Consider the following 23,770-nt stretch of genomic DNA (forward strand, 5'->3'; position numbering starts at 1 on the left):
TGCAGGGCCTGGGAACCAGGAGAGCTGGGCTCTTCCTCCTGGCTGGAGGATCCGTGTTGCAACAAGTTCTAAGCTAAGCTGGCTCCTTTGTTAGAGACAGAAACTCGACTGCCTGCTTTGGACCATTTCTGCGCTGGAAGCTGACGAAGCTCACCGCGCCGACGTCCCCACGGGCTGGGTGGGGAGCCTCTCCAGAGCCCAGTCCACAGCCGCCGGCCGCCCGACAGTGGCCGAAGAGCCGTGACGGCCGAGCTCCCTGCGCCGCCGGGCCGCGCTATTGGCCTCGCGGCTCCGGAGGCCAAGCGCTTTGCCCCGCGCTCCGCGCAGCCTTCATGTAACCGGCCCTGCGGGGACGGGTGAGTCCGCCGACTCCGCCCGCTCCTGACAGCAGCGGACGCGGGGGCGGGCTGCATGAAGGGACAGGACGGCTCGAAGCCCGACCCGGAACCAGGACGCGGACTGTGGCGAGAGCGCTGGGTCTCGCGCGAATGGACCGGCTGGAGGCGGTGCCCTCATGACGCGCCGGGCGCGCGTCTCCCGACGCGCGAACCGCCCGGCCAACCGGGTCCGCTTCCACCCTTTCTGGCCGCCGCTCTCAGTGGCTCGGCCAATCGGCTTCTGCAGGGGGATAACTTTCGCGCGGGAAGAGTTTCCTCCGAGCGCCGTCCTCGCAACCTGGATCGCGGATCCCTGTCCCGCCATCACCCTCACCGCCGGGGCAGATTCTCCGCTTCTGTGAGCGGCTCCTCTGATCTTGAGGAGGACGTGGAGTTCTTGGGGCGGCGAGGCGCAGGTTTGTCAAGGGCGCCAGTTAGAAGGATCTCAGCCCAGATCCAAGAAAATTTTGGAGGGAGGGGGCATAAGCAGTTTTCTCTTGTGGTAACCCCCTCCCCAGGTTCAAAGGTCAAGAGTTTTACACCTGGAAGGACACTTCCAGATAGCCTAGGGAGCTATTCCAGTTAACGTTTGTGTGCCTTGGGCGTGGAAGGGTGGTGGTGGTGGTTAAAGTTGATTTAATAGTGGAGATTCCCATAACTGCATCCCAAGCGTAGTGAGGATGGGATTCAGGTATCTTCTTCTTCTTTAAAAAAAAAAAAAAAAATTCAGAGGGGAGAATTCTCAGGACCAATACAACTTTCAGCCGAGCTCCTTAATTTACAAATGAGGAAACTGAGATTTCTAAAAGGAGTATCACCTCGCGAAGGTTTGGTGGATTGTGGAGGTTCTCTCCTGGCCCCGGGTAGTTCTTCCGTTGCTGTTGTGATCAGTTCTCAGCTGAATGCCTCGGAGTGTTCATCTATCCGGACTTCCCTCTGTGCAGGTCTCTCTTTTCTGTGTCTTTTGAACTCCTGCCACCTTGGTCTCTCAGCTGTCTCCTCAAGTCAGGAATGCCAACGGGCCCTGCCTGGCTGCCCCTCATGGCGCCCTGGCCTGGAATCTCTCAAGGCAGTCAGCTGGAGTCATCACAGGATGCCCGTCATTTGTCACTGCCACGAACTGCATGATGCCTAGTTCCTTGCAAATTCTTGTTCCATCTGTTTAGCTTATTGTCTTCTTTTGCTTTCAGACTGAAGGGCAAGTCAGGTCCCTGTCACTTTGGCCAGATATCCAAGATAATAACCATTTTAATGTTCTTGTCTACTAGTTCTATCATCTGAGTCACTTCTGGATATGTTTCTGTTCATTGACTTCTCTCCTCATTGTGGGTATTATTTTTCTGCTTCTTTTTATGCCTCAGAATTGTACTGGATATCAAGCTTTGTCAATTTCACATATATGAGCGCTAGAAATGTTTCTATTCCTATCAGCATTTTTGAGCTTTGTTCTAATTGTGTTAGTGGAAAAGTGTTACGCTTCCAAAGCTTGCTTTTAAATTTTGTCAGGTGGGACCAGAGCAGTCTTTGGTCTATGGCTAATACTTTTGTCAATACCTAATATGTTATGAATTATGAAGTTTTCCAGTTTGACTTTTGGGAACACAAATTATTGTCAGCTGAGCATGAGAAACAGAAACTATTCTCAGCTGAGTGTGGGAAACAGAAACTGTTCTCAGTTGAGTGTGAGAAACAGACCGCTAGTCAGCTGAAATTTCAAGGGTGCCCTGCGGGGAGCCGGTGGGAGGCACTCCGCCTGTGGCAAAGGTCATGAGGAAGGAGGCTTGACATACGCAAAGGCGGGATCAAGCCTCAAGAGTCCCCCTGGAAATCCTTGAGCATCTACCCCCATAACCAGAGCCTGCCTACTTTACTACTTTGTGCCCTCACCTACACCTCTGACTTTACAGGGGGCTGTCCCCCACCACCTCTTTCGGAGAAGCAGTTAACTTAGAGCTCCAGTTAATAAAAACTCCTGGGCGTGACAAGAGTGTTTTAACTTACAAACTCCTCTGAAGGTTCTCTAGCCTACCTGACAGGCTTGTCCAGCCACATGTGATTGCTCACAGCCTCCCAACCGTGAGAGGCACGAGATGCTTTAAACCTTCTAAAAACAGGTTCCTTAGAAAAGTTAGAAAACCATTAGTATAAGTATAGTGGGATGATTAGAAATTGTATTGGTGAAGGGTTTTTCATTTGTTGAGCCAATGTTTACTGCTAAGTCTCCACATCCCTTGCCCTTACACACATTAATGAATATATAGAAGAAATAAGTATTAACCTTTGATATTAATCATGGTAGACCTTAGGCTAAGTAAATTCTTTCCTTAACTAAAACCCACTACACCGTCACCCTATAGGAATGTAACTTTATTTGGGTGGCATCTGTTTTAAGAATAATCACCCCTGGAAAAATAAGCGTCCTGGTTGACTGACTGCTGTCACAAGGAGAGGGTCATAAATTGTCAGCAGGCCCCCTGGCCAGAAGATGATGTAACACCCCTAAGACCTCTGTATACATTTGTACGAAGCACCTGACTTTGATAAAACTCAGGATTGCTGACCCCGCGTGACTTTTGCTTAACATCTCAGTGTATAAAAGTAGACCATGGAAAATAAAGAATTGGGATCAGTTCCTTGAAAGACTGGTCTCCCCATGTCTCTCTCTCTCTCTCTCTCACTCTGGCTGAGTCTCCATCTGGAGTGCGGAACCCGCCATGCTTACTAATTATGCCTGGGCTTCTAAGATCCAACCGGGGAGGCCTCAGTGTCTCCTCTCCTTTGGGAGAATGGAAGGACACCTGCAGCCTACGTAAGTGGTGCAAGCTTCTTGTCTTGAAGTTTTATTGGTCTCCCGCGTAAACCAAGCTACTCAGCCTCTTTTCTCCACTGAATTTTCCTACTGAGCTATCCTCATTCTATTACTCTTTACATCTTTAATTAATATCTAATTGAAGCTATTGTATCCTGATCCCCACCGACGCCATCCCCGCTTCGAACTCCCTGGATCAGCCGGGGCTGGACCCTGGCAGTGCCCACTACAGATCTCTAACACTCTGTGTAGCTGTAGCTCTCTAGTACTCTAGCCCTACAAACTCCAGCCTCCTGGGCCCACCAGGACTCTTAGCTTGTCTTCTCCACTTGGGGAAAGTGCCAGGCTCTGCTTGTGTCTCCCTTCCCTGAGAAACAGCCTGGAGATGCTCCCCAGGCAGCAAGGTAGATGTCTGTAGGTCCTACCTCCGATTTCTCTCTCTCTCTCTTAGGGGTCAGAGATCACTGTTTTGCCCTGCCTGATAACCAGTGTTTGAAACTTATTATTTCATATATGTTGTGTTTTATTGTTTTAGTCATTAAGGGGTTGGTAAATTCAATCCTGTTTCTCTTTCTTGGCCAGTAGTGGAAGAAAGTCATATTCTCTTGGGACTCATCATGAATTTCATAAAGACTGAAGAGAATACATCATTCAGTGCTACAGGAAATGACCAGAGTACCAGACCTGAAGCATCAAAGGTGTGTGTACTTCTAAACAACTTTGCTGGAATGACACTCTAACTATAGAACTGTCTTAGGATCCTTGAAGGGGATAAGTGTATAAAGAATGGCAATTATAACCCCTTCTCATGTATTATTTAAAATATATTTATGGAGATCATATATATAAGTGTTTGTGTAAAAACAAAATGATAGTATATGAATTAACAAAGCAAAGAATACCTTGTTAAACAGCAAGGTGACAGTATAGACATTCATTATCATTGGAAATATAGATGGGCAAAAATAATAAGGTAGTTAATATGTACTGAGAAATTACTGAGTACTTGGAATTAGGCTTGTCACTTCCTGTGGATTATCTCCTTTAACATTTAATAAAACTCTTTGTGATAGAAATTATCATCCCTAAATAGAGAAACTGACCCTCACTTTTCTTAAAATTGCAAAAGTAATGGACTTCAGAGCAAGGATTTTAACCCAGGCAATCAGACTTCAGAACGCAATTTTGGACCAACACGCGGTTTTACTCAAAGTATGCAAAATAGTAATACTAAATCAAAATATAAACAAGTGCTTTTAGAGTGCAGAGAAAAGAGTGTTTAATTGAGACTCAAGAAATTAAAGTTATGTCATGTGAGAAATATCTTAAAGAATGGCCACAATTTCACAAGGTAGGTGGATCAAGTATAAGGGAATAGTCTGGGTAAAGTCATGTACACAGGCAAACCTATTTGAAGAATAGTATAGCTAGATTTGATGGTATGTATGTAAGGAGAATTCAAGAACATAGTAGGCAAGTAATACTGGGAATACGATTTAGTACAAGATCACAGTAGACTATATCAGTAAAAACATTTTGTCAGGGGAAAATCATCTAACTTTGAAATAACAAAAATGATTCATTGGATTCAAGGTAAATGAAATTTAAAATTAATTTTCTTTTGCACTAACCACATTTCAAGTGCTCAGAAGCCATATGTGGCTCATGGCTGCCATATTGAACAAAGCAGATATAGAAAATTTCCATCATTGCAGAAAGTTGCAAACTGCTACTCTAGGTTAAGGAACTCTGTCCTTCTCAAAGTGTGGTCTGTATTCTAGCAGTATTGATGCCACCTAATAGCTTCTTCCCCATGTCCAAGGTAAGAGAAACCCAGGTAAAACAGTAGGTGCTGTGAGAGGCATCAGAGGGCAGACACACAAACCACAGGAAACTAGCCAATCTAATCACGCAGACCACAGCCTTGTTTAACTCAATGAAACTAAGCCATGCTGTGTGGGTCCACCCAAGACGGGTGGGTCATGATGGAGAGGTCTGACAGAATGTGGTCCACTAGAGAAGGGAATGGCAAACCACTTCAGTATTCTTGCCTTGAGAACCCCATGAACAGTATGAAAAGGCAAAATGATAGGATACTGAAAGAGGAACTCCCCAGGCCGGTAGGTGCCCAATATGCTACTGGAGATCAGTGGAGAAATAACTCCAGAAAGAATGAAGGGTTGGAGCCAAAGCAAAAACAATACTCAGTTGTGGATGTGACTGGTGATAGAAGCAAGGTCCGATGCTGTAAAGAGCAATATTGCATAGGAACCTGGAATGTTAGGTCCATGAATCAAGGCAAATTGGAAGTGGTCAAACAGGAAATGGCAAGAGTGAACATCGACATTCTAGGAATCAGCTAACTAATGGACTGGAATGGGTGAATTTAACTCAGATGACCATTATATGTACTACTGTGGGCAGGAATCCCTTAGAAGAAATGGAGTAGCCATCATGGTCAGCAAAAGAGTCCGAAATGCAGTACTTGGATGCAATCTCAGAAATGATCTCTGTTTGTTTCCAAGGCAAACCATTCAATATCATAGTAATCCAAGACTATGCCCCAACCAGTAATGCTGAAGAAGCTGAAGTTGAATGGTGCTATGAAGACCTACAAGACCTTTTAGAACTAACACCCAAAAAAGATGTCCTTTTCATTATAGCAGACTGGAATGCAAAAGTAGGAAGTCAAGAAACACCTGGGGTAACAGGCAAATTTGGGCTTGGAATATGGAGTGAAGCAGGGCAAAGGCTAATAGAGTTTTGCCAAGAGAACGCACTGGTCGTAGCAAACACCCTCTTCCAACAACACAAGAGAAGACTCTACACATGGACATCACCAGATGGTCAACACCGAAATCAGATTGATTATATTCTTTGCAGCCAAAGATGGAGAAGCTCTATGCAGTCAGCAAAAACAAGACCGGGGGCTGACTGTGGCTCAGGTCATGAACTCCTTATTGGCAAATTCAGACTTAAATTGAAGAAAGTTAGGGAAAACCACTAGACCATTCAAGTATGACCTAAATCAAATTCCTTATGATTATACAGTGGAAGTGAGAAATCAATTTAAGGGACTAGATCTGATATAGTGCCTGATGAACTATGGACGGAGGTTCATAACCTTGTACAGGAGACAGAGATCAAGACCATCCCCATGGAAAAGAAATGCAAAAAAGCAAAATGGCTGTCTGAGGAGGCCTTACAAATAGCTGTGAAAAGCAAAGGAGAAAAGGAAAGATATAAACATCTGAATGCAGAGTTCCAAAGAATAGCAAGGAGAGATAAGAAAGCCTTCCTCAGCGATCAATGCAAAGAAATAGAGGGAAACAACAGAATGAGAAAGACTAGAGATCTCTTCAAGAAAATTAGAAATACCAAGGGAACATTTCATGCAAAGATGGGCTCAATAAAGGACAGAAATGATATGGACCTAACAGAAGCAGAAGATATTAAGAAGAGGTGGCAAGAAGACACAGAAGAACTGTACAAAAAGATCTTCATGACCGAGATAATCATGATGGTATGATCACTCACCTAGAGCCAGACATCCTGGAATGTGAAGTCAAGTGGGCCTTAGAAAGCATCACTCTGAACAAAGCTAGTGGAGGTGATGGAATTCCAGTTGAGCTATTTCAAATCCTGAAAGATGATGCTGTGAAAGTGCTGCACTCAATTTGCCAGCAAATTTGGAAAACTCAGCAGTGGCCACAGGACTGGAAAAAGTCAGTTTTCATTCCAATCCCAAAGAAAGGCAATGCCAAAGAATGCTCAAACTACTGCACAATTGCACTCATCTCACATGCTAGTAAAGTAATGCTCAAAATTCTCCAAGCCAGGCTTCAGCAATACATGAACCATGAACTTCCAGATGTTCAAGCTGGTTTTAGAAAAGGCAGAGGAACCAGAGATGAAATTGCCAACATCTGCTGGATCATGGAAAAAGCAAGAGAGTTCCAGAAGAACATCTACTTCTGTTTTATTGACTATGCCAAAGCCTTTGACTGTGTGGATCACAATAAACTGTGGAGAATTCTGAAAGAGATGTGAATACCAGAACACCTGATCCGCCTCTTGAGAAATTTGTATGCAGGTCAGGAAGCAACAGTTAGAACTGGACATGGAACAACAGACTGGTTCCAAATAGGAAAAGGAGTACGTCAAGGCTGTATATTGTCACCTTGCTTATTTAAATTATATGCAGAGTACATCATAAGAAATGCTGGACTGGAAGAAACACAAGCTGGAATCAAGATTCCCGGGAGAAATATCAATAACCTCAGATATGCAGATGACACCACCCTTATGGCAGAAAGTGAAGAGGAACTCAAAAGCCTCTTGATGAAAGTGAAAGTGGAGAGTGAAAAAGTTGGCTTAAAGCTCAACATTGAGAAAACGAAGATCATGGCATCCAGTCCCACCACTTCATGGGAAATAGATGGGGAAACAGTGGAAACAGTGTCAGACTTTATTTTTCTGGGCTCCAAAATCACCGCAGATGGTGGTTGCAGTCATGAAGTTAAAAGACGCTTATTCCTTGGAAGGAAAGTTATGACCAAACTAGATAGCATATTGAAAAGCAGAGACATTACTTTGCCAACAAAGGTTTATCTAGTCAAGGCTATGGTTTTTCCTCTGGTCATGCATGGATGTGAGAGTTGGACTGTGAAGAAAGCTGAGTGCCGAAGAATTGATGCTTTTGAACTGTGGTGTTGGAGAAGACTCTGGAGAGTCCCTTGGACTGCAAGGAGATCCAACCAGTCCATTCTGAAGGAGACCTGTCCTGGGTGTTCTCTGGAAGGACTGATGCTAAAGCTGAAACTCCAGTACTTTGGCCACCTCATGTGAAGAGTTGACTCATTGGAAGAGACTCTGATGCTGGGAGGGATTGGGGGCAGAAGGAGAACGGGACGACAGAGGATGAGATGGCTGGAAGGCATCACCGACTTGATGGACTTGAGTTTGAGTGAACTTTAAGAGTTGGTGATGGACAGGGAGGCCTGGTGTCCTGCAATTCATGGGGTCTCAAAGAGTCGGACACGACTGAGTGACTGAACTGAACTGAACTGATACGAAAAGCAATCCACAAACTTAGAAAGTGAAAGAAAGTGAGTCGTGTCCTACTCTGTGTGACCCTAAGGGCTGTAGCTTGCCAGGCACTTCTGTCCATGAGATTTCCGAGGCAAGAATACTGGAGTGGGTTGCTATTTCCTTCTCCAGGGGATCTTCCCAATCCAAGAATCCAACCTGGGTCTCCTGCTCTGCAGGCAGATTCTTTACCATCTGAGCCACCTGGGAAGTCCACAAACTCAGAGAATACATTTTTAATACATATGATGAATAAATAATATGTGTCCAGGATATATAAAGTACTTTCAATAATGAAAAATAATCCAATAGAAAGATGGGTAAAAGACATGAACAGGCAGAAGTTATTAAACTTATTAAACTACCAATAAGATGCCATTTCAGGGGAGGGATAAATTGGGAGATTTGGAGTGACATATGCATACTACTATATATAAAGTTGGGCTTCCCTGGTGGCTTAGACAGTAAAGAATATGCCTGCAGTTCAGGAGACCCGGGTTCAATCCCTGGATTGGGAAGATCCCCTGGCAGAGAGCATGGCAACACACTCCAGTATTCTTGCCTGGAGAATCCCCTTGGACAGAGGGGCTTGGTGGGCTACAGTCCATGGCGTTGCAAAGAGTCGGATTTGACTAAGCGACTAAGCACATATATAAAGTAGATAACTAATAATAGCCTGCTGTATACATGGGGAATTATACTCAGTGCTGTGTAATGGTCTATATGGGAAAAGAATCTTAACAAAAAGAGCGGATATATATGTATGTATACATGATGGAATTCCAGTTGAGCTGTTTCAAATCCTGAAAGATGATGCTGTGAAAGTGCTGCACTCAATATGCCAGCAAATTTGGAAAACTCAGTAGTGGCTACAGGACTGGAAAAGGTCAGTTTTCATTCCAATCCCAAAGAAAGGCAATGCCAAAGAATGCTCAAACTACTGTACAATTGCACTCACCTTACATGCTAGTAAAGTAATACTCAAAATTCTCCAAGCCAGGCTTTAGCAATACGTGATCAGTGAACTTTCAGTTGTTCAAGCTGGTTTTAGAAAAGGCAAAGGAACCAGAGACCAAATTGCCAACATCTGCTGGATCATCGAAAAAGGAAGAGAGTTCCAGAAAAACATCTATTTCTGCTTTATTGACTATCCCAAAGCCTTTGACTGTGTGTATCACAATAAACTGTGGAAAATTCTGAAAGAGATGTGAATACTAGAACACCTGACCTGCCTCTTGAGAAATTTGTATGCAGGTCAGGAAACAACAGTTAGAACTGGACATGGAACAACAGACTGGTTCCAAATAGGAAAAGGAGTACGTCAAGGCTGTATATTGTCACCCTGCTTATTTAACTTACATGCAGAGTACATCATGAGAAATGCTGGGCTGGAAGAAGCACAAGCTGGAATCAAGATTGCTGGGAGAAATATCAATCACCTCAGATATGCAGATGACACCACCCTTATGGCAGAAAGTGAAGAGGAACTAAAAAGCCTCTTGATGAAGGTGAAAGAGGAGAGTGAAAAAGTTGGCTTAAAACTCAACATTCAGAAAACAAAGATCATGGCATCTGGTCCCATCACTTCATGGGAAATAGATGGGGAAACAGTGGAAACAATGTCAGACTTTATTTTTCTGGGCTCCAAAATCACTGCAGATGGTAACTGCAGCCATGAAATTAAAAGACGCTTACTCCTTGGAAGGACAGTTATGACCAATCTAGATAGCATATTGAAAAGCAGAGACATTACTTTGCCAACAAAGGTCCGTCTAGTCAAGGCTATGGTTTTTCCGGTGGTCATTTATGGATATGAGAGTTGGACTGTGACGAAAGCTGAGCGCCGAAGAATTGATGCTTTTGAACTGTGGTGTTGGAGAAGACTCTGGAGAGTCCCTTGGACTGCAAGGAGATCCAACCAGTCCATTGTGAAGGAGATCAGCCCTGGATTTCTTTGGAAGGAATGATGCTAAAGCTGAAACTCCAGTACTTTGGCCACCTCATGTGAAGAGTTGACTCATTGGAAAAGACTCTGATGCTGGGAGGGATTGGGGGCAGGAGGAGAAGGGGACGACAGAGGATGAGATGGCTGGATGGCATCACTGACTCGATGGACATGAGTGTGAGTGAACTCTGGGAGTTGGTGATGGACAGGGAGGCCTGGCGTGCTGATTCATGGGGTCGCAAACAGTCGGACACGACTGAGCCACTGAACTGAACTGAACTGATACATGATTAGCTTTGCTGTACCCCTGAAATTAACACAACATTGCAAGTCAACTATACCCTAGTGAAAATTTTTTTGAAAGATGTCATTTCACATTCACAAGATTGGCAAACTTTAACAGTTGGGCAGTACCATGTTTTAATAAGGATGTGGAGGCAGTGAGAACTCCCATTTCCCACTGGTAGAGGTGTAAAGTGGTACAACCATTTAGTAAATCATTTGACAGTATTTAAATATGGTGAGTATGTGTATTCCAGATGTTGAGCAATTCAGCTCCTAATCTATTCCCAAGAGACACTCTTGCACGTGTGCACCAGGAAACATATTAATAGATATTCACAGCAGAACTGTACTACTGTAGTTGGTAGAAAAAAAAAAAAAACTAGAAATAACTGAAATGCACATAACCAGTTAATTTCTTCAGTGGATTCTATTTAACTGTGAAAGTGAATTTAAAGCTCCATCAACTGGAAAGAACGTCAAAAAAATAGTGAAACAAATCGCAGAAGACATATTCATGTATGTGAGACAGCAAAAGAGACACAGATATATTGATCAGTCTTTCGGACTCTGTGGGAGAGGGTGAGGGTGGGATGGTATGGGAGAATGGCATTGAAACATGTAAATTATCATATGTGGAATGAACCACCAGTCAAGGTTCAATGCATGATCCAGGGTGCTCGGGGCTGGTGCACTGGGATGACCCAGAGAGAAGGGATGGGGAGGGAGGTGGGAGGGGCGTTCAGGATGGGGAACTCATGTACACCCATGGCAGATTCAGGTCAATGTATGGCAAAACCAATACAATATGGTAAAGTAAAATAAGTAAATAAAACTAAAAATAAAAAAAGAAGACACATTCAAAAGATGCATTTATGCAAAAATCAAAAACAGACAAAGCTAAAGACTATGCTACTTATATGTGTGTGTTAGTTGCTCAGTCCTATCCAACTCTGCGACCCCATGAACTGTATCCCACCAGGCTCCTCTGTCCATGGAATTCTCTAGGCAGGAATACTGAAGTGAGTTGCCATTTCCTTCTCCAGGGTATCTTCCCAACCCAGGGATTGAACCCTTGTCTCCTGCATTGCAGGCAGTTCCTTTGCCATCTGAGCCACTATATGTATATGTCCCTAAAGAATCTGTTGCCAGCAGATTATCAAAATACTTTTTCCTAGGCGATTTCCAACTGATTGTATAATATGTTTTAAATATGGATTTGTATATCTGTCCAATCCTGTGATTCATTAATCATGTTAGTATCTTTCCTTAGTGCTGTTGATACCATGTACAGAATAAACTGGACAGTAAATATTTCACAGGAATTTTTTAAAAGGTGGTACTTCAAATGTCCAAGTGATATGTTAAACCAGCTTTGTTAGTAAGTAAATACATATAAATGTAAAAAAAAAAGTCAAGCTATATCTCCCAGTTACCAAACCTTTAAAATGGTAGTACTCAAATCCTTTTGAAGAATTAACCATAATACTGATTTCCTTGGGCAATAAGGAAAGAACGGGGAGGGGGAATTGATGTGACCTTCCGAGAAAGCAGTTTGGCAGTGTACGTGGTGAAGTACATTTATAATCTATTTCCGCTGCTGGGAATCTAGCATAGGAAAATATTTTAAGACTTTAGACAAAATGTTTTGTGTATAGAAAAGTTTGTCATATTTAGAATAGTAAAAAAATTAGAAATAATCTAAATAGCCAGCAACAGAAGAATGGATTAGAAACTATTGTACAGTGAACTATCATATAGCCCTTCAAATTATGTTTTCAAAGGTTGTTTAATGATATGCAAAAGCACTGACAGACTGCTTAGTGAAACATGAACTCATATGCAGCATGGTATATTTTGATTTTATAATTCAAAAGGCATGGGACATTATTATTAAAGGTGATCCTTACTAAATTTTTAATCTTTCCTTTTCTAAGGATACTGTCATAGAGGAGGCATGTTCTGGCACACCTGTTGATCAGTCTCTGTCTGACATACGAGAACGTAACAGCACCATTAAAGTTAAAAGTGAAGTCATTGAGCAGGAAACATCCTCTGAACGACAGAACCCACACGTGAGCACCAGTGAGAAATGTCTTTTCACCTTTAGTTTGAATGAACGCCGCAGGAAGTTAGACCATAGAGTGTTTACAGCATTTGGTGGGCCCAATGAGAATATCTATTCAGTTCTGAGTGCTGATGACCATTTCAGTGAAAGGATGAAGGAACATGTAAATAAGAACATCATTGTTTATGAAGAAGAAACAATAAAAGCGTATATAAATTTAGGAATGCCTCTCAGATGCCTACCTAGTGGTTCCCATTTGAAAATAACATTTGGTCAAAGAAGGAGTAACGAGAAAGATGATCAGGTATTACGCCCATGTAAAAATCCAGACACTGAATGCATTCTTTTTCACGTTGTTGCTATTGGGAAGACCAAAAAGATGATTGTTAAGATTAATGAACTTCATGTACAAGGAACTACACTTTGTGTCTATGCCTTGAAAGGTGAGACTATCAAAGAAGCCCTTTGCAATGATGGCCGATTTCTCTCAAATCTAGACACACTTGAGTGGACACTAAGAGATCACAAAAACATTTATGGAAAACAGTCCATTGTGGATATAGTATCTGGAAAAGTCTTAGAATTGGAAATTCTTAAAAAACTGTCTATCAAGAAATGTACCCATAGAAAAATTAAACCAGAAGATGAAAATGCCACTGCAGATATCAGTCTGCAGGCTTTAACACAGTCTAAGAGCAAAGCCCATGAACCAGAGAAAGATGGAGAAACTGAAGATGTAGAACACAACAGAGAAAAAATTCTCCCATGTCAGAGTCTAGGGCTTGATATTAAACATAAGACACGCCGGTCCATTTCCAAAATTAAACGTTATTACAATAATAATCTCTACAAAAGACTTCGGAGAAAAATCACACGAGTTAGGCGAAGGCCCTCTCTAGGTAGGCTATATGCTATTCTGGCAATCCAAAGGGAGACAACTAATCTCTGGGTAAAGAATTTACAAATATTGAATAAAGTTATGATGCATCAGTATCCAAATTTTAAAAAAGAAGCACTTCGGATACAAAAGTATTTTCAGGAAGAACGGGAGAGAATGAAACTGACAACGTCTAAACAATTCAGCATGTATAAACATTACTTTGGAAAAGTGACTGAAAATTCTGTTTCAGTTGCAATCTGTGAACGTCTTGTTCATCTTAGTAAGTCAGTTGGATTCATGAAATGGGACAATAATGGAAACACAGGCAATGCTACTTGCTTTGTTTTCAACGATGGTTTTATTTTCACCTGTAGACATGTTTTACACCTCATCGTGGGAGAAGGTACAGATCGAAAGTCATGGCCAGATATAATAAGCACATGTGTAAAGGTTACTTTTGCTTATAAAGAGTTCTGCCCTAACGATGTTGATTGGCTTTCCTTTGAGCCATGGTTTATGGTGTCTGGTGAAACTCTAGATTATGCCATTTTAAAACTGAGTGAAAATGGAAATGGATTTCCTCCAGGTCTGTCAAAACTGATTTTTCGTCAACCATCTGATGGTTTACTTTATTTAATTGGTCACCCAGAAGGCCAGATCAAGAAAATAGATGGTTGTTCTGTGATTTCTCTAGAGCAACGGTTAGAGAGGTACAAAGAACATTATTCAGATGGGGTAGTACCAGGATCCTGTTCAGACATTCATAATGCTTTCCCTATGTTTACCCAGAGAAGTTTCTTGTCAGAGGTGTGGAGCACTAACACACTTAGTTATGATACTTATTTTTCTAGTGGGTCTTCTGGCTCCCCAGTGTTTAATGCATCTGGCAAGTTGGTTGCTATGCACAGCTTTGGGCATTTTTATAGCCGTGTAAATAAGGCTTATGCCCTTATTGAATTTGGCTATTCTATGGAATCTATTCTTTGTGATATTAAACAGAAAGATGAGAACTTGTACAAATTATTACAAGAAGAGAAAAATGAGAGCCACAATGAAGAGAAAGATAACAAACAAGAACTGTCACTTCAAGAAAGTCAGATTGAATCCATGCAATATTAGGAAAAGGATGCTGCTTTCAAAAACACATGCCAATGATTTAAAGTATTGGGATGGCCACAAGTTGGTTTGTTTTTTTTTTTTTTCTGTATGATGGCTCTAGTAGTTCTTAGTTTTCTTACACTTCATTTGAAACAATTTCATTATATTGTATTCATATTGTGACAGCTGTTGTATCAGCAGGCATTTTAAAAAAACATCAAAATTAGTGAATTTTTGTGTAGCCATTTTAATATTGAAGATAGAAAAAAACATTGTTGGCATATTATGCTTTATTATTTCAAGTAAGGTTAAAAATATTGAAATTAAAAGATTTGTGCAGTGTATGGAGTGGTTTGCTAATTTGTGTGCTGGAGATTTCTCACTGGACAATGCTCCATGATCTAATAGACAAATTGATGTTAATAGTGATCCAATCTAGACATTAACTGAGAGCAATCAGTGTTATATCACGCAGGAGATAGCTGACATACTCAAAATATCCGAATCAAGCATTGAAAATCATTTGCACCAGCTTGGTTATGTTCATCACTTTGATGTTTGGGTTCCACATAAGTTAAGCGAGAAAAACCTTGACTGCATTTCCATATGGAATTCTCTACTGACACCTAACAAAAACTTTCCATTAAAACAAATTGTAATGGGTGGTGAAAAGTGGATACTGTACAATAGTATGGAATGGAAGAGATCGTGGAGCAAGTGAAATGAACTGCCACCAACCCCACCAAAGGCCAGTCTCTGTCCTAAGAAGTAATATGTGTGTATGGTGGGACTGGAAGGGTGTCCTCTATTATGAGCTTCTTCTGGAAAACCAAATGATTAATTCCAATAAGTACTGCTCTGAATTAGGCCACCTGAAGGCAGCATTTGCACGAAGTATCTGGAATTAGTCAACAGACAGTGCATCCTCTTACATCAGGATGACACAGACTGCATGTTTCTTTGATAAACAGGCAAAAATTGTTACAGTCTAGCTGAGAAGTTCTGATTCATCCACCATCTTCATCAGACACTGCAACTTCAGATGTTCATTTGTTTTGGTCTTTACAGAGTTCTCTTAATGGAAAAAATTCAATTCCCTGGAAAACTATAAAAGACATCTGGAACAGTTCTTTGATCAAAAAGATGAAAATATTATAAAGTTGTCTGAAAAATGGCAAAAGGCAGTAAATACATTATTCAGTAAAGTTCTTGGTGAAAATGAAAAAAAAAAAAAAACTTTTTGGCCAACTCAACATTTGGGGCTGTTTCTTTAAAGTATAATGAATATAATTTTTCAATTAGAAAAAAACTTTAAGAGAATCATGTGGATGTACAAAACACATATTAGAGCTCAAATGAGCATTGATTTTCTTTTCTCTCATTGGCTTTTTTTCTTTTCAGCAATCTAAAGCATCACTTTAAATACTTCAGTTCGGTGGTGCAGTACTTACTGGATGTGAGGTACACCACAGGATGTATTGTACAACACAGGAAATAGAGCCAATATTTTATGACTGTAAATGGAGTGTAACCTTTAAAATTGTATAAAATTTTTTAAAACTATAATCAGACTGTGAAATGTTGTCTTTGTTCTACTTGACCAGATGCATAGCCTAAATTCTAATACTGTGTAAGGAAAGGAAAATGGATATTGGGTAAACTAGCAGCCTTATTTATTTTGGGGGGCTCCAAAATCACTGAAGATGGTGACTGCAGCCATGAAATTAAGACGCTTGCTCCTTGGAAGAAAAGTCATGACCAACCTAGATAGCATATTCAAAAGTAGAGACATTACTTTGCCAGCAAAGGTCTGTCTAGTAAAAGCTATGGTTTTTCCAGTAGTCATGTCTGGATGTGAGAGTTGGACTATAAAGGAAGCTGAGCACTGAAGAATTGATGTTTTTGAACTGTGGTGTTGGAGAAGACTCTTGAAAGTCCCTTGGACTGCAAGGAGATCCAAACAGTCTATCCTAAAGGGTATCAGTCCTGAATATTCATTGGAAGAACTGATGCTGAAGCTGAAACTCCAAAACTTTGGCCACATGATGCGAAGAATGACTCATTGGAAAAGACCCTGACGCTGGGAAAGATCGAAGGCGGGAGAAGGGGATGACAGAGGATGAGATAGTTGGATGGCATGACTGACTCAATGGACATGAGTTTGAGTAAACTCTGGGAGTTGGTGACGGACAGGGAAGCCTGGTGTGCTGCAGTCCATGGGGTCACAAGGAGTCGGACACGACTGAGTGACTGAACTGAACTGAGCAACCTTAATCACAGTCCTACCCATTCAGCCCCCTTAGTACCTTATATACACTTCCTTCCATGACATGAAGCACACCTACTCACTCTCCAAGATAGTCCAGCATTGCTGGGTAACGTGTTTCTCTTCATCACACCTGAATGCCACTCCTCATGGCCCAGAGACATATCAGCCCATTCCTCCTCATGCTACTCACACACCTGATATACCAGAGTGGAGTATGGCCAGAATCCAGGAACTTAAATTTTTATTCAGAAAAGAGGATAATGGAAAATTTGGCAGTTACAACCCGATAACAATGATCAAATTATGTTTTGTAGGAATTGCCAGGATGCTCTGCTCCAGTAGGGAATTTGAGTTATGACTGCTGCTACTGCTGCTAAGTCGCTTCAGTCGTGTCCGACTCTGTGCGACCCCATAGACGGCAGCCCGCCAGGCTCCCCGTCCCTGGGATTCTCCAGGCAAGAACACTGGAGTGGGTTGCCATTTCCTTCTCCAGTGCATGAAAGTGAAAAGTGAAAGTCAAGTCGCTCAGTTGTGTCTGACTCTTCGCGACCTAGTTCATGTTATAACTCTTGGTTACTGCTCATTGGAGTTGGAACAGCCTTGTCCATTGTCACTCAAAACCCCAGTTTTTTTTGTTTCAGGGTGTTCTTTCCTGTCTGTTTTCTCCTGTGGCATTTCCTTCTCTTTGCAATGTGTAGTTTTATTAAGTTAGGGTTTATATACAGTAAAATACATCTTTTTTCTGTACAGGTCTGTGAATTCTGACAAATGCATTGCTCAAGTGACTACTACCCAATTAAAATGCTAAGCAGCATCTTTACTATAGATACACTGCTATCAGCATGCTTATAAAATTATAGTGATCATTTCAGTCAGTGTATACCTCCCCCTGACTTCTCTTTAATTTGTTAATTTTTGTTTGTTTCACATCTGGATCGTTTGAATCAGAATCCAGTTTCCACATTGTATTTGGTCATATAAGTCTCTTAAGTTGCTTTTAATGTGTAAATTCCCGCTTCCTATCTCTCTTTTTCAGACATTTATTTATTGGAGAAACTGGGTCATACGTGTCCTGTAGAATATTCTACATTCTGGACTCCACTCTTTCATCTCTATCGTGTCACTGAATGTGTAGCTGTACTCCCTCTATTTCCTGTAAACTGGTAGTTAGATCTAGAGGGTTGATTATATTCAGTTTGGACTTTTTTCTACTTCCTAAGTGGTGTCAAGGGATATTGGGTCTTCCTGTTATATTTACAATGGGCCAGTATCTGATCTTCATTTTCATTAGCATCATGAAATTTAGTATAAATCCTACTGGCTTCCTGTAACTGAATGTTGAATACAGAATCTCTGGAAAGTATACCACTTCAAAGTACTAAGCCAACATCATTTCCCATCTTTTTGAATTAAGCTTTAAAATGCTCTCCCACAAATATCCCCTATTTTTTTGATGATGGAGTTTAATTCTAAAAATTCTTTCTGCATAAAACTTTTTTCTCACATATTCTGCAAATTACCTTCAGATCATAGTAACTTTAAATCTGGTGTGGCAGTTAACGTTGATTGTCAACTTGACTGGGCCACAAGGTGACTGGATATTTAGTCAAGCGTTATTCTAGGTTTTTCTGGGAGAGTGATTTTGCATAAGATTAAGATTAAAGCAGATAGCCCTTCTTAATATGGGTGGGCCTCGTCCAATCAGTTGAAGACCTGAATACAACAAAAAGACTGACCCTCACCCGATTTAGGAGAGAATTCTTCCTGTATGACTGTCTTTGAACTGGGACACTGGATTTTTCCTGCCTTTGGACTTGAAACATTGTTTTTTCCTGGGTCTCAAGACTGCCTTGTTCTCAGAACTTCAGATGCTGACTGGAGCACACCATGGGATATCCCAGGTCTCTGGTTTGCAGGTTCACCCTACAGATGTTGGGGCTTTCCAGCCTCCACAAACATGTGAGCCAATAACATAATAAATGCATACATGCATTTGTACATAATCTCATAAGCCAATGACCTGTAATAAATGTACAAATCCTATTGGTTCTGCTTTACTGGGGAACCCTAATACGCTAACAGGACCACTGCAGTGAAGCACAGGGCATGAGAGAAATCTGTTAGCTTTCTCCTACCAGAAGACAAAGCAGAGCAGCAGAGAGAATGTCATTCAAGATTCTATTCAGTTCAATTGCTCAGTCGTTTCTGTCTCTTTGCAACCCCATGGACTGCAGCACACCAGGCCTCCCTGTCCATCACCAACTCCTGGAGTTTATCCAAACTCATGTCCATTGAGTCAGTGATGTCATCCAATCGTCTCATCCTCTGCCGTCCCCTTCCTCTCCTGCCTTCAATCTTTCCCAGCATCAGGGTCTTTTCCAATGAGTCAGTTCTTCACATCAGGTGCCCAAAGTATTGGAGTTTCAGCTTCAGCATCAGTCCTTCCAATGAATATTTAGGACTGATTTCCTTTAGGATGGACTGGTTGGATCTCCTTGCAGCCCAAGGGACTGTCAAGAGTCTTCTCCAACACCACAGTTCAAATGCATCAATTAATTCTTCTGTGCTCAGCTTCCTTTATGGCCCAACTCTCACATCCAGACATGACTACTGGAAAAACCACAGCTTTGACTAGACGGATTTTTGTTGGCAAAGTAATGTCTCTGCTTTTTAATATGCCAACTAGGTTGGTCATGACTTTTCTTCCAAGGAGTAAGCATCTTTTAATTTCATGGCCGCAGTTGCCTACCACAGCGATTTTGGAGCCCCCCAAAATAAAGTCTGTCACTGTTTCCATTGCTTCCCCATCTATTTGCCATGAAGTGATGGGACCAGATGCCATGATCTTCGTTTTCTCAATGTTGAGCTTTAAGCCAACTTTTTCACTCTCCTCTTTCACTTTCATCAAGAGGCTCTTTAGTTCTTCTTTACTTTCTGCCATAATGGGTGGTGTCATCTGCATATCTGAGATTATTGATATTTGTCCCAGCAATCTTGATTCCAGCTTGTGCTTCATCCCACCCAGCATTTCTCATGATGTACTCTGCATATGTGTTAAATAAGCATGCTGACAATATACAGCCTTGATGTACTCCTTTCCCAGTTTTGAACCAGTGTGTTGTTCCATGTCCAGTTCTAACTGTTGCTTCGTGACCTGTACACACACTTCACATGAGACAGGTCAGGTGGTCTGGTATTCCCATCTCTTAAGAATTTTCCACAGTTTCTTGTGATCCACACAGTCAAAGGCTTTGGCATAGTCAATAAAACAAAAGTAGATGGTTTTCTGGAACTCTCTTACTTTTTCAATGATCCAATGGATGTTGGCAATTTGTTCTCTGGTTCCTCTGCCTTTTCTAAACCCCGGTTGAACATCTGGAAGTTTTCGGTTCACATACTGTTGAAGCCTTGCTTGAAGAATTTTGAGCATTACTTTGCTACCGTGTGAGATTAAGGCAATTGTGTGGTAGTTTGAACATTCTTTGGCATTGCCTTTCTTTGGGATTAGAATGAAAACTGACCTTTTCCAACCTATGGCCACTGCTGAGTTTTCCAAATTTGCTGGCAAATTGAGTGCAGCACCACATCATCTTTTAGGATTTGAAAGAGCTCAACTGGAATTCCATCACCTCCACTATCTTTGTTCATAGTGATGCTTCCTAAGGCCCACTTGACTTCACATTCCAGAATGTCTGGCTATGGATGAGTGATCACATCATGATTATCTGAGTCATGAAGATCTTTTGTGTATAGTTCTTCTGTGTATTCTTGCCACCTCTTCTTAATATTGTCTGCTTCTGTTAGGTCCATACCATTTCTGTCCTTAATTGTGCCCATCTTTGCATGAAAAGTTCCCTTAGTATCTCTAATTTTCTTGAAGAGATCACTAGTCTTTCCCATTCTATTGTTTTTCTCTATTTCTTTGCACTGACCACTGAGGAAGGCTTTCTTTTCTCTCCTTTCTATTCTTTGGAACTCTGCATTCAAATAGGTATATCTTTCCTTTTCTCCTTTGCCTTTCTCATCTGTTCTTTTCACAGCTATTTGTAAGGCCTCCTCAGACAGCCATTTTCCTTTTTTGCATTTCTTTTTCTCGGGGATGGTCTTGATCCCTGTCTCCTGTACAATGTCATGAACCTCCATCCATACTTCATCAGGCACTCTGTCTTTCAGATCTAATCCCTTGAATCTATTTCTCACATCCACTGTATAATCGTAAGGGATGATTTCAGTCATACCTGAATGGTCTAGTGGTTTTCCCTACTTTCCTCAATTTAAGTCTGAATTTGGCAATGAGGCATTCATGCTCTGAGCCACAGTCAGCTCCTGGTCTTGTTTTTGCTGACTGTATAGGGCTTCTCCATCTTTGGCTGCAAATAATATAATCAATCTGATTTCGGTATTGACCATCTGGTGATGTCCATGTGTAGAGTCTTCTCTCAACGTTAGTGATTGATATTTTCCAAGTCTTAGAAGCCTCCCAAATACCGGAACTCCAATTCTAGGAAGCTTACCCTTTGTAAATGAAGGTTCTAAATTTTACGTATAAGACAGGAGAGGTTTTGAATTCAACTGCTATTGGAATTTAGCAATATGAAAGATTAGTCTTAGAATTCTGGTACTGGTGGAATGGGTATTCAAACCAGTCTTCCCACCCTGCATACACATGCAGGCACACTGAATAACTTGAAAATATAGACAAAAAATAGGAAACACTTGCGTGAAGATATCAAAGCATTATGAAAGCAGGAAGTACAGGACCAATATTCAAGTGAGAAAATAGGTTCAAAGGATGAGCTCTGTTGTTCATGTTGCTTTTACATTAGAGGCACCTGCCATTTTCAGAGGAGATGGTTGAGCATCTGACTAGCTAACCAGACATTTGAAACAAATCATGAAGCTGAGGGAAGCAGAGGCAAAAGTTAGAATTTAAGGCCTATCAAGTGGTGGGGGGTCTAGTAAACACTGCAGAATTTTATATGGGAACAAAATGTTGCCTGTCAGTATAAGAATGTCCCCCAAATATCCCAACCTTCACAGGGACTCAAGTCGGAAAACATTCTCGACCCCAACTAAGTTAAGATGATCTAACCTGGATGATCCCTGGTGACTCAAGCAATAAAGATCCGCCTGCAATGCAGGAGACCTGGGTTCGATTCCTGGGTTGGGAAGATCCCCTGGAAGATGGCGTGGAAACCCACACCAGTATTCTTGCCTGGAGAATCCCCATGGACAGAGGAGCCTGGTGGGCTACAGTCCACGGGGTTGCAAAGAGTCAGACACGACTGAAGCAACTAAGCACAACACAGCACAGCCTAGGTTAGGTTAGTGACTCCCACCCAGCCATCTCCCAGAATGAATGGTGACGTCTCTTTGGAGGAAGGTTATATTATCCTAAGCCTCATTTTTTTTGTCCTTACAAGACAAAATTTGCTACAGAAAAATGAGATCTTAGACTTGAAAGAGCTTTTATGGGAAGTCTATCAAGAAAATTGGCAGAGAGATAGACTTGATGAGAAAAATGTGATGATATTCTTCAATCTAATACCAATATGTGAAGACTTCCCTGATGGTCCAGTGGTTAAGAAGCCTCCTACCAATGCAGGGGACACAAGTTCGATCCCTGATCTGGGAAGATCCCACGTTTTGCATGACAACAAGGCCATGTGCCCAGGCCACCACAGTGAGAGGCCCACACCCTGCAACTAGAAAGTCGCCCCCACTGATCACAACCAGAGAAGGCTCACACGCAGCAGCAGAGACGGGGCAGCCCAAAGTAAACAGTAATAATAACGTGAGATACACACGATAATTATTTACTGGTCACAACCAGAGAAGGCTCACACGTAGCAGCAGAGACAGGGGGCAGCCCAAAATAAAGAGTAATAATAACGTGAGATACATACGATAATTATTTACTGGTCACAACCAAAGAATGCTCACACGCAGCAGCAGAGACAGGGGCAGCCCAAAATAAAGAGTAATAATAACGTGAGGTACACACGATAATTATTTACTGGTCACAACCAGAGAAGGCTCACACGCAGCAGCAGAGACGGGGCAGCCCAAAATAAAGAGTAATAATAACGTGAGGTACACACAATAATTATTTACTGTAACCTGAGAATGCTCACACTCAGCAACAGAGACGGGGCAGCCCAAAATAAATAGTAATAATAATGTGAGATACACACGATAATTATTTACTGGTCACAACCAGAGAAGGCTCACATGCAGCAGCAGAGACGGGGCAGTCCAAAGTAAATAGTAATAATAACATGAGGTACACACGATAATTATTTACTGGGTTATAATTACTAATAATCCGAGAGCCCAAGTACTTATTCAACAGGCAAGCATTCTTTCCTAACAACGACTTGAATAACAGAGAATTAGGTTCTCTCAACATCTGACTCATTCTTTCTCTGCCAGGCAATGTGGACTGACATTTCCTGCTTTAGTATTTACTGAAACTGAAAAGAACAATTTCACAACAAAAAGTGCACTATAACTTTAACCAGAAGGATACTTTAAGACATTTTGAGAACGGTGGACCCTCTTGTCAAATCCTGGAAGCCCAAGGCTCCTCCTGCTGCAACCACACTCAAAGATTGCAAATCACATGATCCTGATGTTGCAACTAAATCTACACTGAACATTATTCAGGGCAGCTCCAAATTAGCTGAATCAGATCCTCAGACTTATTTTTTTTTCAACTGGTACACAAGTGAAGACCGCCTCTCTCAGTGTCCTGTGCCACTGCTTGCGCATACCTGCCTTGTGAACACTACCCCTTCCTCCGAACCAAAGATGGGTCCAATTGAGTGGGCCAGACAAGTAGTGGTTCTAGTAACATTCTCCACGAAAACTGTAGGTATAGCTTATCACTGGGTTATACAGAAATCAGACACATAGACCCTAGGATAGTTCTTAGACACAGGTCAATGAGAGATG

General features: G+C 41.7%; 1 protein-coding gene across 4 annotated transcripts; it reads left to right on the forward strand.

Annotated features, from left to right (window-relative positions):
* Window positions 1-501: 501 nt before the first annotated feature.
* FAM111B (FAM111 trypsin like peptidase B) lies at window positions 502-16,113 on the forward strand. Of its 4 annotated transcripts, none has more exons than XM_061381602.1 (3): window positions 502-793; window positions 3,769-3,884; window positions 12,439-16,113. In XM_061381602.1, the coding sequence occupies exons 2-3, from the start codon at window positions 3,804-3,806 to the stop codon at window positions 14,566-14,568; spliced, it is 2,211 nt and encodes a 736-aa protein (XP_061237586.1). In that variant the 5' UTR covers window positions 502-793; window positions 3,769-3,803; the 3' UTR covers window positions 14,569-16,113. The 4 variants fall into 4 exon arrangements, with proteins under 4 accessions (XP_061237586.1, XP_061237587.1, XP_061237588.1 ...); XM_061381603.1 differs by having other exon boundaries at window positions 3,772-3,884; XM_061381604.1 differs by lacking the exon at window positions 502-793 and adding an exon at window positions 800-3,186.
* The last annotated feature ends 7,657 nt before the right edge of the window (window positions 16,114-23,770 follow it).

This window comes from Bos javanicus, chromosome 15 (assembly GCF_032452875.1).
Source record: "Bos javanicus breed banteng chromosome 15, ARS-OSU_banteng_1.0, whole genome shotgun sequence".
Lineage (NCBI taxonomy): Eukaryota > Metazoa > Chordata > Mammalia > Artiodactyla > Bovidae > Bos > Bos javanicus.